Source organism: Ictalurus punctatus, chromosome 15 (assembly GCF_001660625.3).
Source record: "Ictalurus punctatus breed USDA103 chromosome 15, Coco_2.0, whole genome shotgun sequence".
NCBI classification, from domain to species: Eukaryota; Metazoa; Chordata; class Actinopteri; order Siluriformes; family Ictaluridae; genus Ictalurus; species Ictalurus punctatus.
Genome location: NC_030430.2, coordinates 5,489,712 through 5,502,846, shown reverse-complemented (window position 1 = coordinate 5,502,846; position 13,135 = coordinate 5,489,712). Strand labels below are relative to the sequence as shown.

General features: G+C 34.8%; 1 protein-coding gene and 1 long non-coding RNA gene across 2 annotated transcripts; both read left to right on the top strand.

Annotated features, from left to right (window-relative positions):
* Nucleotides 1–2,239: 2,239 nt before the first annotated feature.
* On the top strand, nucleotides 2,240–5,840 carry LOC108275469 (chemokine XC receptor 1). Its single transcript, XM_017486316.3, has 2 exons — nucleotides 2,240–2,502; nucleotides 2,843–5,840. The coding sequence occupies exons 1-2, from the start codon at nucleotides 2,499–2,501 to the stop codon at nucleotides 3,868–3,870; spliced, it is 1,032 nt and encodes a 343-aa protein (XP_017341805.1). The 5' UTR covers nucleotides 2,240–2,498; the 3' UTR covers nucleotides 3,871–5,840.
* Nucleotides 5,841–8,797: 2,957 nt separating this feature from the next.
* Nucleotides 8,798–12,597, top strand: LOC124628972 (uncharacterized). The gene is made up of 2 exons (XR_006983763.2): nucleotides 8,798–9,046; nucleotides 10,061–12,597. It is a non-coding gene; the product is annotated as an uncharacterized LOC124628972 (long non-coding RNA).
* The last annotated feature ends 538 nt before the right edge of the window (nucleotides 12,598–13,135 follow it).

The window sequence follows — 13,135 nt, the reverse complement described above, 5'->3', positions numbered from 1 at the left end:
GTGTTAATTAATATTTAGCTAGCTAACTATGAACCTGTATTTGCTTTGGGGTTAATGTTAACCTTTAGAAAGTTTAATCAACACTAATGAATTAGCAGTTATTATCTAAATTACTGATTCTTTTGCTGTTTGTATTTAAAAATAACAAGGTTGTTCATCAGACAATATTAGGCTAATGTGCTGTAATAACTAGCTAGGTTTAGCGTGAAATGTTTAGCTGGCTAGCTAGTCAGATTTATTATTGCAAATGAGCAATAGTAAGATATTTTAACTTTTGCAAATCAATTCTATCTCTTCTAATATATACAATTCTTGGTTAACAGCACCATGTACGGACACACATACGCACACACACACACACACACACACACACACACACACACACACACACACATTTACACCCAGGGGCAATTTATTATATGTGGTTTTGTTTTGCTATTTTGAGAATTTCTATAGAATACCTATTAGCATCAACAGCAGCTATTTCAGCACACTCTTGAAGGATTATCCCCTTTCTGCAGAATTTGCCTCAGGCCGTTCTTCGTTGTTAAATTTCCTTAAGGAGTTAAGAATGATTTGCATTTTCCACTAAGAACATGTACTTAGGTTTCAAACAAACCCACATACAAACTGAGCAGCTCTGTGAGTAAGGTGCTCAGAGAGGCGACTAACTGATCTGTGCTGATCATGGTGAGAACCTCCTAACAATAATAAGTGTATTCACGGTTTCTTGTTTCTTAATTTCTATGTTACATGATGAAAACACTGTAAAAAGTGTTTGGGAATTTAATCTTGTTGGTGCCTTTTTCTTCTGTTTCACAAATGTCTCAGCTTCTTTCATTATGTAAATTATGATAATAAAGCATCAGATTTATTGAAACCATGAATGTCTGTGACACAGATTGATTTCGAATTCATTTCTTGTCTTTCAATCAACTGTCTTAGCAATTTAAACACGGACGATATTGTTAATTTTTTTAAATTATTTTTTTATATATATATATTTTAGCCAGAAGCTGTTATTCAATAATGAACTGCTTTTTTTTCCTTCTTTTAAGCATTGCTTATGCAAGTGTGTAACTATAGACTATAATATTCTAAAATATTACAGGTTTAGCCATTTTCCTATCTGATGAACATAGTACACGATAAATAAAGTTATTTTTTTTCTCCATAGATTAAATGTTTCCTGTATTTATTTTTCTTTTTGTTTAACTGTATAAGGTTTTTTTTTTTTTTTTTGTTGCACTTCCTGCATCAATTTCAGTGGCTAAACCGACCAGACAGTAATTATGAAATGCAAGTAATGTTTTTGCTTGTTGATTTTGCATTTGTTCCTCCAGTAAAGTCCTGTAAATAAAAATAATATGTAACTCACATCTCATAGTTCGTTGTATTTTATATAGGTGGACATGCTGCAGCAATACTGTAGAATGACAAACTAGCTAGTATGTGACTAGATCTAGATTATTTGGTTTATAATTAAAGTATAGTTTAGGTTTGTGTGTAAGGAAATGTCTAAAATTAAACATTATATATATATATATATATATATATATATATATATATATATATATATATATATATATATATATATATATATTGCAGTGGATATCACCTAGAAAGTCTAGTTACATTAGCTATATGCTTTAAAGCATGTTGCTTATTGTATTTTTTCCCCCCTGATATATTAAAAATTTTGCATGTATACAGTACACATTAGGTTGGTGTGCCACAACAGAACACAAAGTATGTGTATTTCAGCAACATCTATGATTTGGTATTGTATAAATTATTAAATAGAAAAAGGATAAATTGACAATTTTTAAAACCATGTGACTGAATCTCCATAACTACGGCGAAGATGTTGTTGACGTGCGCTTTTACACAGAGCAAGACTGCCATTTTCTGCCCAATACCACTGAGTTGATTTTGAGTTGATTTTGGAGACTCAACTTTCTTATGAAACTAGTTAGATTTAGTTTTTTTCCACTATGCTATTCCTGCCACTGTTAAGTCTCAGTGTATGTATAAAAGGATGTAAGTAAAAAATTACAGGCACCATTGGACAGGACATCAAGTCAGCTATCTATTTTTTGTGTTGCCTCTGGTGTTGGAGGGATGAACAGCGTGACAGCTTATGCCACTCTCCTCTACTCTCAGATTAATGTGTCCTGGCATGTTTAAGGCAGATATATCTTTGATTAAACCTTTTCTTTTTTTGCTTGGAGAATCGTTGTAAAAGCAGATTTATGAAGGCCAGCCTGTGAAGAAGAAGAAGAAGAAGAAGAAGAAGAAGAAGAAGTAGAAAAAGGAGAAGAAGGGGAACTCCAACACTGTGATTTACCAAGGAAGTCTAAATTAATCATGTGGTTAGCCTTACACCTAGTCAGTGTAATAAATTGGAAGAGAAAACAGAAAGTAAGTAAGTTCAGTGATTTAAGTTACAGATTCATTTTACTTGAGTCAGTGGGCCAGGTCATATCTCAGGAAAGAAAATGGGTAAGAATTCATATTTCAGCTAGAATTTTTTCACAAAATGTGATTAGAATTGTGTGGTGGTGTGAGATACATTGTAGAAAATAGCCAAAAAAAAAAAATGTACTGCCACATTCTATTTAAAAATATAGCTATACATATATTTTACAAAAATGATTTGGAAATATTTTTACTTAGGCTACTTTCTAAGCTTGCCTTGGCAAGGTCTAATTAATTCAGTTTGTGATCAGATTCTCTCTGTTACTGACTGAAAGAGCAGAATCCACTCAAGTTGAACGGCTTTAATGTGAGACAAACAGGAAGGAAAAGACGTTTGTTCACTAATCCGCGCTTTGCTTTTCAGAAACACTGATGGAGCATCAGTATGGATTTGAGTATAATGATTCATTTAATTATCCTTATTATGATGAAGTTCCCTGTAACAACAGATATGAGGCTGAATATAGACACATTGCAATTCCCATAATCCTCTGCATTGTGATCGTCCTCAGTCTCTTGGGTAACATCCTGGTTGTTGTGATCAGTGTATTCTGTAGGAATATTAGATCACCGACCAACATCTTCATCATCAACTTGGCTCTGTCAGACCTGCTGTTCACCGTCGGACTGCTGGTCACCGTCGGACTGCCGTTCCGGGTCTACTACGAATATTCCTGGGGTTGGACTTTTGGAGATGCAATGTGTAAAGTTATCCACTTCACTTTGTCAGCTGGATTTTACAGCAGCATGGTGTTCCTGGTGCTGATGAGCATTCAACGCTACATGGCCGTGGTGCACCCTCTCTCACGCTGGAAGAAAGGACGCTACTTCACACTCGTTCTCGTCATCCTGTGGGTGGTGAGCGTCTTGGGAGCATTGCCAGGTTCAGTGCACAGCGTACCAATCTCTGATTCAGAAAGCCTTCTTTTATACTGCACGTCCAACAGCAATACTGTGTTTGTTGCTGTCTCATATGAAGAGAGCATTGTTTTTGTGTGCGCTTTTTTGGTCATGGCTTTTTGCTACATCAGGATTCTGCAAACCATCTTCAAGTCACCAACAAACCGGAGACACAGAACTACTGGACTCGCCTTCTTTCTGGTAGCTACGTTCTTTATTTGTTGGGCTCCTTATAACATAATGAATTTTCTTTACGTCTTAATTCATCATGAGATCAAGTTTATCACACAGTGTGAAGACTTACGTCTCCAATACGCCAGCTACATCTGCCAACTTTTGGCTTTCACCCGATGCTGCCTCAATCCAGTGATCTATGGGTTATTTGGTCTAAAATTCCATAAGACAGCGAGAGAGATTTTTCAAAGGCGAGCTACTTTAAACCTTGCACAAATGAGGATGGTAGATTGCCATTCTGACAGTTGTGTCAATTAAAATAATTAAGTCCCAGAGCTGGACATAAATTATGATTTCTTTTCAAATAAATAATGTCCTTTAATTTCACTTGCTCTTAAGATTTGACTTCACCTACACAGCGGAGTCTTTTTCGCTCTTCTATTATTTTTATTTTTTGCACTCGGCCTTCCAGCTCTACAGTATTTGGATTTTTATTGAAGATATTGTCGTTGCATTACTTCGCCTAGATTTTGTGGAGTTACTGCTCTTAAATTTACTTCTGTATTAATGTGCTTCTCTGTGTTGATGCTCTGACCGGGTTAGAGTTTCTGTTTATTTAATTGTATTAGTGTTATCTCCTCGGCTTTACGTGCTACACTGTTATATTATTTGTTACAAGTGTTTAAAGGGTAAGGACATTATATTTATTATTGTGTGCAGACTGTTTTTCAGTCTTGGTAATTTTGTTGGTTAGTTCAGCTTACTCTCCGAGTTGTTTTCACATTGTGGACAACGTTCGGTTTCTGTAGGATACACTGCTGTCTCATTCGTTTATGGAGACTTCGGGTGTGTGGGAGTTTGGAGGATTGTGAGAGTAAGCAGAACATGCCAATGCTTTGAAGGATGTAATGTTATTTAATTGCGAATCTGTTTTTAGAGGATTTAAACCTAACATGGTGAACAAATTATATTATAGAATTCAGGCAATTTTACTGGGGTTATCTCATACAGTGTAGCAAGTAATAACCTGGAAAGACTTTTGTAATATCACAGTCTAAAACTGGATTTAAAGAGAAGCAAATTAGTAAATGAATCACATGTAAATGAATCATACGTAATTGAATCACATGAAAATGTATCACTTGAATATGAATCACATGAAAATGAATCTCATGAAAATGAATCACATGTAACTGAATCATACGTAATTGAATCACATGAAAATGTATCACTTGAATATGAATCTCATGAATATGAATCTCATGAAAATGAATCACATGGAAATGAATCATACGTAAATGAATCACATCTAAATGAATCACATGTAAATGAACCATATGAAAATGAATAAATAAATTAGACTAAATAAATAAATAAATAAATAAGTTACTTTACATTGGTAAGTCACTGTACGTTATTATATGGTACTATATGTTAGTATATACATTACTGTACATTAAAATGTTATTACACAAAAAAAAAGATTTGACTTCAGATATGCCAACATTGCTAAAATAGAAATGAGAAAATAAAACTCACCATTTTATTTGACTACAAACCCCTAAAATATGTTTGTGGATATGAAAAATAACAACTTAATAATAACCAGCTCTGTGCATATATTTATAATTCTAATAATGACCACAGACCTGCCTGCTTGTTTCCTATTGGCTCAAGACAGATGATTGTGACTTAACAGGCCAAAGTCTACACAAACAAGTTAAGATAACTCCTGAAGTTTAAGTTGATTAAAAATCTGTGTGTAGCTTCACAGATTTTGTTGTTGTTGTTCATGCTGTATACATTTATTCTCTAACTTTCTTTTTTATATCAAAATCATGGGCTCTAACTACTCTTCATCAGCAGCATTTTGTTTGTTTGTTTGTTTGTTTGTTACATTTACATTACATTTTTACATTAACATTAGACAAATTGTGAGTTACTCTTGGACTCTTACTCTAAATTTGACTCTATATACTCTAAATATCTGATTGAAGTTATGTCTAGATTTAATATGTTGCATATGCTTTAATTGAGAGGTTTCTTTGTTAAGCTATAATTTATATCATGATATATAAAAAATTATCCGGGTGTAACTGTAACTATTGCATTATAACTTTTACCAAAAAAATGAATAAAAAGTTTAAAGAAAAATATGTTTGTTATTGGTCACTGCCAGGGGCTTGCACTCTTGGTTAGAAATAGAAACGTACCAGACAATAATACAGCAATAACGTTATGTTAAACAAATTATGGTAACGTCGAGCAAATTGTGGTAGCTACATAAATTATAAGCTATATGTTTTAGAATGGACAAATTTACAATGTAGAACACAATAACATATAGACAAAATGACAACATATTTAGGATAGCAATGCTGGTCAGAGCCAATAAATGGCACAGAATCAGCGAGATGGTTTAAGTATGTATGCGCATACATAAATATAGTTAAAAAGCTCCATGATGTAATTACCACAATTACCAAATGTAATTGTGGTAATTACATCATGGAGCTTTTTAACTATATTTATGTAGCTCCATGATGTAATTACCACAATTACCAAATGTAATTGTGGTTCTTTAAATTGGTGTACATTTTGTGGCATTTGGAAATAAACACCGTAATTTACATTTGAGACTGTGTTAGGACGATGAAAAAGTTCTAATGTTTTCCAAACATTGCAAAACTATTTATGAAAAGTGAAGGTATCTATATTGATGGAAGAAGTGGAAATGTTTTTTATCCCTTCTTTTTTTTTTTACCAAGGTGTTTGCAGCAAAATAAATGAGCTGAAGATAAAGTTCACCCTGAGTACTGTATAACCTACATAAATGGGCACTGAGGGTTTAAGAGGTTAATTCAGGAAGGAATTCATGCAATCATGTGTTACATCATGAATAAAGATTAGTGATCCCGTTCCAAAAGCAGTTATGCAAGCCCAAACACTATGTCTATGAGCTTGTATGTTTTGGATCATGCGCAAGACTCTTTCTTTCCCCACACTTTGCGGAATTTCTTTTAATAATAAAACAACAACAACAACAAAAATGAAGACTTGAAGAAGTGAAACTAAAGCTGGGCGAGGCAAGGCAGAGAAAACTCTACATGAAAATAAAAACACCACACACGGTGCAAATAACATAACAAAACCAAATACCAAATATGCACAATGGACCAAAAGTAAGGAGGGAAAACACAGAACTTTAAATAGGGAACTATTTGGGGAAACACAAAACAGATGAACACGATCAAGTAGGAAATGGAGACGATAACAAAAGTAGAAACTCAAAAAATGAGTGAGGGTGCCCTCTGGTGGTCTGGGGAGGAATTGTCCACAGTGGACGTGAGAAAATATTTCAAATATTATACTTTTCACTCAGGTTGTTGTCAATAATATAATTTGTACTGAAAATTGTGCTATTAAAATAGAAAATATATATATATATATATATATATATATATATATATATATATATATATATATATATATATATATATATATATATATAAATTAAATGCAAATGAATTCAGTAAATAGCAACTTCTTTATACAATATGTTTAGGTTATATATAAAGTGGGGTCCAGAAGTCTGAGAGCACGAAGGAAAATCTTTCTATTTTGCATTCTTTTCTATTTTAATAGCACAATTTTCAGTACAAATTATATTATTGACAACAACCTGAGTGAAAAGTATAATATTTGAAATATTTTCTCACGTCCACTGTGGACAATTCCTCCCCAGACCACCAGAGGGCACCCTCACTCATTTTTTGAGTTTCTACTTTTGTTATCGTCTCCATTTCCTACTTGATCGTGTTCATCTGTTTTGTGTTTCCCCAAATAGTTCCCTATTTAAAGTTCTGTGTTTTTATATATATATATATATATATATATATATATATATATATATATATATATATATATATATATATATAGATAGATAGATAGATATATATATATAAAGAATAAAAAGCATAAAACACATGAGGACATGCTCTTACAGGAAACAATACTCCTCTTATACCACAGCTAGTGTTGGTTGTATTTTATAAAGACTAGACTGGAGAATAACAAACAAACTGCTAAGTGACTGATCACTAGCTAGATTGTTTGGGTTTATAATTAAAGTATAGTGTAGTATATATATAAACATATATTTATTTCTTTAACATTAATGTTCATTAAGTTGAAATGTTTTGCAGTGGCGATCACCTAGTAACTCTACTGACATTAACTATATGCTTTAAAACATGGGGATTGTACGTTTTTTCTAATATTACATTTATACATATTAACTATAACAACACATGAATAAAACATTTCTGGATAATCTGTGCTTTCTGTTAAAAGATACAATTCAATCCTTAAAAATAAGAAGTATACTTACTGTATGAAAGCAACAGATTCATTATAGATTTTAAAAGTAAGAGCCCTAATTAATACTCAAGAACCATCATATAATGCTCATATATAGTGCACTATAAAGGGTATAAAAGCTGTTTTTATAAACCACACAGAATGCACTATAAAGGTTTGTGATTCAGCCCCAGTTTCACTTTCTGTCCTGGTTCATGCATACTCTTTACTTAGTGCAGGTGCATTTATGTTGAGGTCACATGACTTTGCTTTTGTTTCCTCATTTTTGCTTGTATTTCCTCAGTTTGGATAAAAGCGTCTGCTAAATGAATAATGTAAATGTATGCTGACCCTCGTACATCACCGAAAGTGTCTACATTGGGCACATGAGCATCAGAATTGGACCACAGAGAAATGAAGGTGGCCTGGTCTGGTGAATCACATTTTCTGTTCCATCATGTGGACGGCCATGTGCGTGTGCATCACTTATCTGGGGAAGCTGGTGGAGGTAGTGTGATGCTCTGGGCAATGTTCTGCTGAAAAACCTTGGGTCCTGGCATTCATGTGTATGTTACTTTGACACGTATCACCTACTGTACCTTAACATTGTTGCAGACCAAGTACACTTCTTCATGACAGTGGTATTCCCTAATGGCAGTGTCCTCTTTCAGCAGGTTAATATACCATGCCACACTGCAGAAATGTTTCAGGAACGGTTTGAACATATGAGCATGGCAAATAGTTCAAGGTGTTGACTCCAAATTCCCCAGATCTGTGCTCTTCTGAGATGTAGAAACATTCACAGGAACTTAGGTTGAAAGGGGGTGGAGCTTTGGGTGTATGAGTTCCAGTTACTCACACCTCAAAACCTTATACTGCAGAAGAATTTGTTCAGACATGTTTACGGCGTGTGTCTGTGCTTCTTCCTTTTCACTGTAATCCGAGTGTCATTTTAAAAACAGCATTATGAAGCACATTGTGAAAAGAGGAAGAGAAAAGGGAACTCTGACACTTTGATTGTCCTACATATACTCAGTAGAAGTAATAGGAAAGGAACTTCAGTGATTTCAGTCTTTTAAGTTCTTCATTTGACGTCAGGTAGTAAACCGGGTCATAATACAGGAAAGGAAAATGGGTAAGAACTCTTATTTAATTTATATATATATATATATATATATATATATATATATATATATATATATATATATATATATAAAACCTTTAACGGCACTGATAATGAACAGACTCGAATGATTCTTTGTCTCTGATTCAGTACTGAACACGTCTACCATCACAGTATAACCTGTAATAAGGGAGTATAAAATATAGCCACTGTCAGTTTGTTGCATACAAACAACAAAGCCACTAATTTGATATATTGTTCTTTATAACACGTGCTCTTGAATTGTCTAATCTGATTGGTTAAAACATGTTGTTTAACTTTCTAAGACAGTAATTCTGGCTATAATTCAACTTCCAGGTTTATATTCATGCGCTCGGTAGAATTCGTGAATTATAAGAATGTGCTCATTTTAATAATACATCAACTCTATTGAACAGATTTTGGTTTTTATAAGAAAGTGTGTTCTTACGTAACAAAGACGTAGAATTATTGATATGATGTAGTTTTCTGTAAGAGGTTTATTTACAGTACCAGTCATGGAAGGAGTCTCTGGGGTCAGCGCTTTGTAACAGTCAGTTGCAAGATTTGTCTTAATAACTTCAAGAAAGTGCAAGAAAGAATGACTTTGTGAGGGACTGGCTGTTTATAGCTCCTATAATGTAAGTGTTAATGAGAACTTGTTTTGGGAATGAACATTAAATTCAACTAAAATTTGAACCTGTGATGAAATGGAGAGAGCCCGACGTGGGTGGCGCTGATAATCAAAATGAGAAATGAGTCAAGTTGGAATGTAATGGTAGGCGGAGTATCTTTCAGTGGAATTGGTATGAAATATTTAAATGCAGTTTTCTGGCTTTTTCACTTTTGGGATTAATCAGATTTTAAAATGCTAGAACTTTACTCCTGTTTCAGATACATGCATCAAAAGAAACTAATTTCAGTTCAGAATTCAGAACTATATATAGTAGAAAATGTCAAAATGATTTCAAACAAACATTGTTCACTTATCCTTGCTTGGATTTTCAGAAACCAGCATACTCAGCATTGTGATCGTCCTCAGTCTCATTGGTAACAGCCTGGTTGTTGTGATCAGTGTATTCTATATGAAACTACGTTCACTGACCAGCATCTTCATACTCAACTTGGCTCTATCAGACCTGCTGTTCACTGTCGGACTGCTGTTCTTGGTCTACGCACTTACTTGGGGTTGGACTTTTGGAGACGCAGCATGCACTGTGGTATACTGTATTTTCTCAGTTGGATTTTACAGCAATATGCTGCTCCTGGTGTTGATGACCATTCAGCAGTACACAACCATGGTGCACCCTCACTCAGGCTGGAAGAAAAGATCTTGCGTCAGATGTGTTCTTATTTGTGCGTGGGTCATGGGCACCTTGGCAGCATTGCATTCTATTTTCTCGCTTGTCTCAATATTTCGTTATCCAAGAGGCTGTATATTCAGCAGCAAAACTCCATTTCATGTTATTACATTTAAAGAGAGCATTGTTTTTCTGTGTGCCTTTTTGTTCATGGTTATTTGCTACATCAGGATTCTGCAAACCGTCATGAAATCACCACCAAACCAGAGGCACAGAACTGCTGGACTCACCTTCCTTCTGGTAGCTACATTCGTTATTTCTTGGGCTCCTTATAACATAGTGTATTTTCTGGAGACCTTAAGTTATTTTTTTCCAATAACATTTTCAAAACATCTCAATTATGCCAGCTACATCTGCTGTCATCTGGCTTACACCCGATCCTGCCTCAATCCAGTGATCTATGGTATACTTGGTGTAAAATTTCGCAAGAGAGTGCGAGAGATTTTTCAAAGCGGAGCTACTTTAAACTCTGCACCAATGGGAATGGGAGAACATCATGATGAAACACCTTGTTGACGAGAAGCATCAGAGGAAAATAATGAGACTGGTCTGAACTGACAGGAAGTCCATACTAACTCAAATAAGCACTCTTTACAAAAGTGGTGAGCAGAAAAGCATCTCAGAACACTGAGCACATCAGACCTTGAGGTAGATAGGCTACAACGGCAGAAGACCACATAAGGTTCCACTCCTGTCAGCCAGGAACAATAATCTGAGGCTATTATGCGTACAGACTCGCACAAACTCTAGAAAGACTGGAAAAAGACCAGGTGAATTTTTCCTAATCTTGATCACAGGAGTTGAACCTGATGTGGTCTTCTGCTGTCAATTATTATTACTGTTGTTGTTGTTGTTGTCTTAAATAATATCCCATTTTTATTAACTAGTTTTACCTTTATACACAGAGGGTACAGTATGTGTAAGAATATGTGTATCACACATTTCCATCATTTGTCTAACTGTAACACATCAATCAAACATTTCTGGATAATCTTTGCTTTGTGTCCTACAATAAATGAGAAGCGTACATAATGTAGCAGTAGATTCACCAAAGGGGGTTTAAAAGTGAATATTTTACCATAACTAATGCTCAGGCTGTCTGTCTGAGATATAGTGCACTGCTAAGGGCTGCCAAGGCTGTGGTTATAAACCACTGTGTAGGATGGTGCCTTGGATGCTGGCTCCCCAAGAGAGCCAGGTGAGTTGGGCGGACTCAGCGATGTACTGTATACACCATGCAGACTGACAACAACTGTATGAGAACTTTGTTCAGTCTTCTAGACTGTGAACTGTCTCAACACCCAGAATGTGGTTAAGCAGCCTCACCTCACTAGTCTCAGGGTACCTGTTAAGTAGTTCCTATGACATCCCTTTCATTTTCGGGTTGTAACACTACAAAATGTGGAAAAAATCTGCAACTTATGCAAGCCACTGTACATCATCAATCAGCAGTTATATACATTAACTACATAAAACATTCAGAAATGTTTTAGCAGTTCCAACTCAGCGTGGCACAAGGTCCCTTTCCAGAACCTTCATACTAACTGTTCCTCAGTGGTGGAATGCACTTCCAATCTCAATCCGGACCACAGAATCTCTCACCATCTTCAAAAAAACAGTTAAAGACCCACCTCTTCCATGAACATCTAACCAACTCATAATAAAAAAAAATAATAATAATAATAATAAAATAAAAAATATGCACTTACACTTCTACTCTGCACTTTGCTTCTTCTGGAATTCAATTAATTATGGTAGCACTTCTTGTATTGTTCTCTGCTTGATATATCGCTTTGCTTGTATCTTTCTCATTTGTAAGTCGCTTTGGATAAAAGCGTCTGCTAAGTGAGTAAATGTAATGTAAATGTAAATACAGTGTACCTTATTCCTCTTTCTCTATTTCTTCATTGAAAACCCTAACAAGTTGACTGAAATCAACTGATTGAGTAAACTTGTTCCCTCAATGTTCTTGAGTCATGGGGTCTCCCAAACTTGTATATTTAAGTTCACTTAACTTGTAGACTGTACTTAAATTGTTTAGTTCACCTAACTTGGTGTTTATATAGTGTACTTAAATAATTAAGTTCATTTAACTTGGTGTTAATTTCAAGTGTACTTACATATTTAAGTGAACTCAACTTAAATATTCAATTGAAATAAAAAAAAATTATAAATTAAATCAAATTGTGCCCTGCGATGGACTGGCACCCTGTCCAGGGTGTACCCCGCCTTGTGCCCAATGCTCCCTGGGATAGGCTCCAGGTTCCCCCGCGACCCTGAAGAAGTAGTAAGCGGTAGAAGATGGATGGATGGATGGATGGATGGATAAATCGAATTGACTACGTTTTTATTAACGTAGTTTAAGCTTTGTGCAAGCATATCAAACTGAAATAAAACATACTAAACATCATATTGAATGTCTTTATTGACTAATATTCACAATAAGGATGAAATTACAGTACACACCCTACTGTAATGGAAATGGAATTAATTATGTTAATAGGTACTGAGTATGTAAATGTAACAATGCTAACTCAAAATCTGCAACAATGAGACCTAAACATTTTTCTTAAACAAAAAGCTGGTTTGCCAAAGACTGTACTTTAGGCTTGATGGTGTTCTGCCCCATTGACATCAGTACACGCTGTATGAAATCAAACGTGTTTGCGAGTGATTTTTCAGTTATGGGTCCAAAATGCAAACTGTTAAGTAATGTTTAATC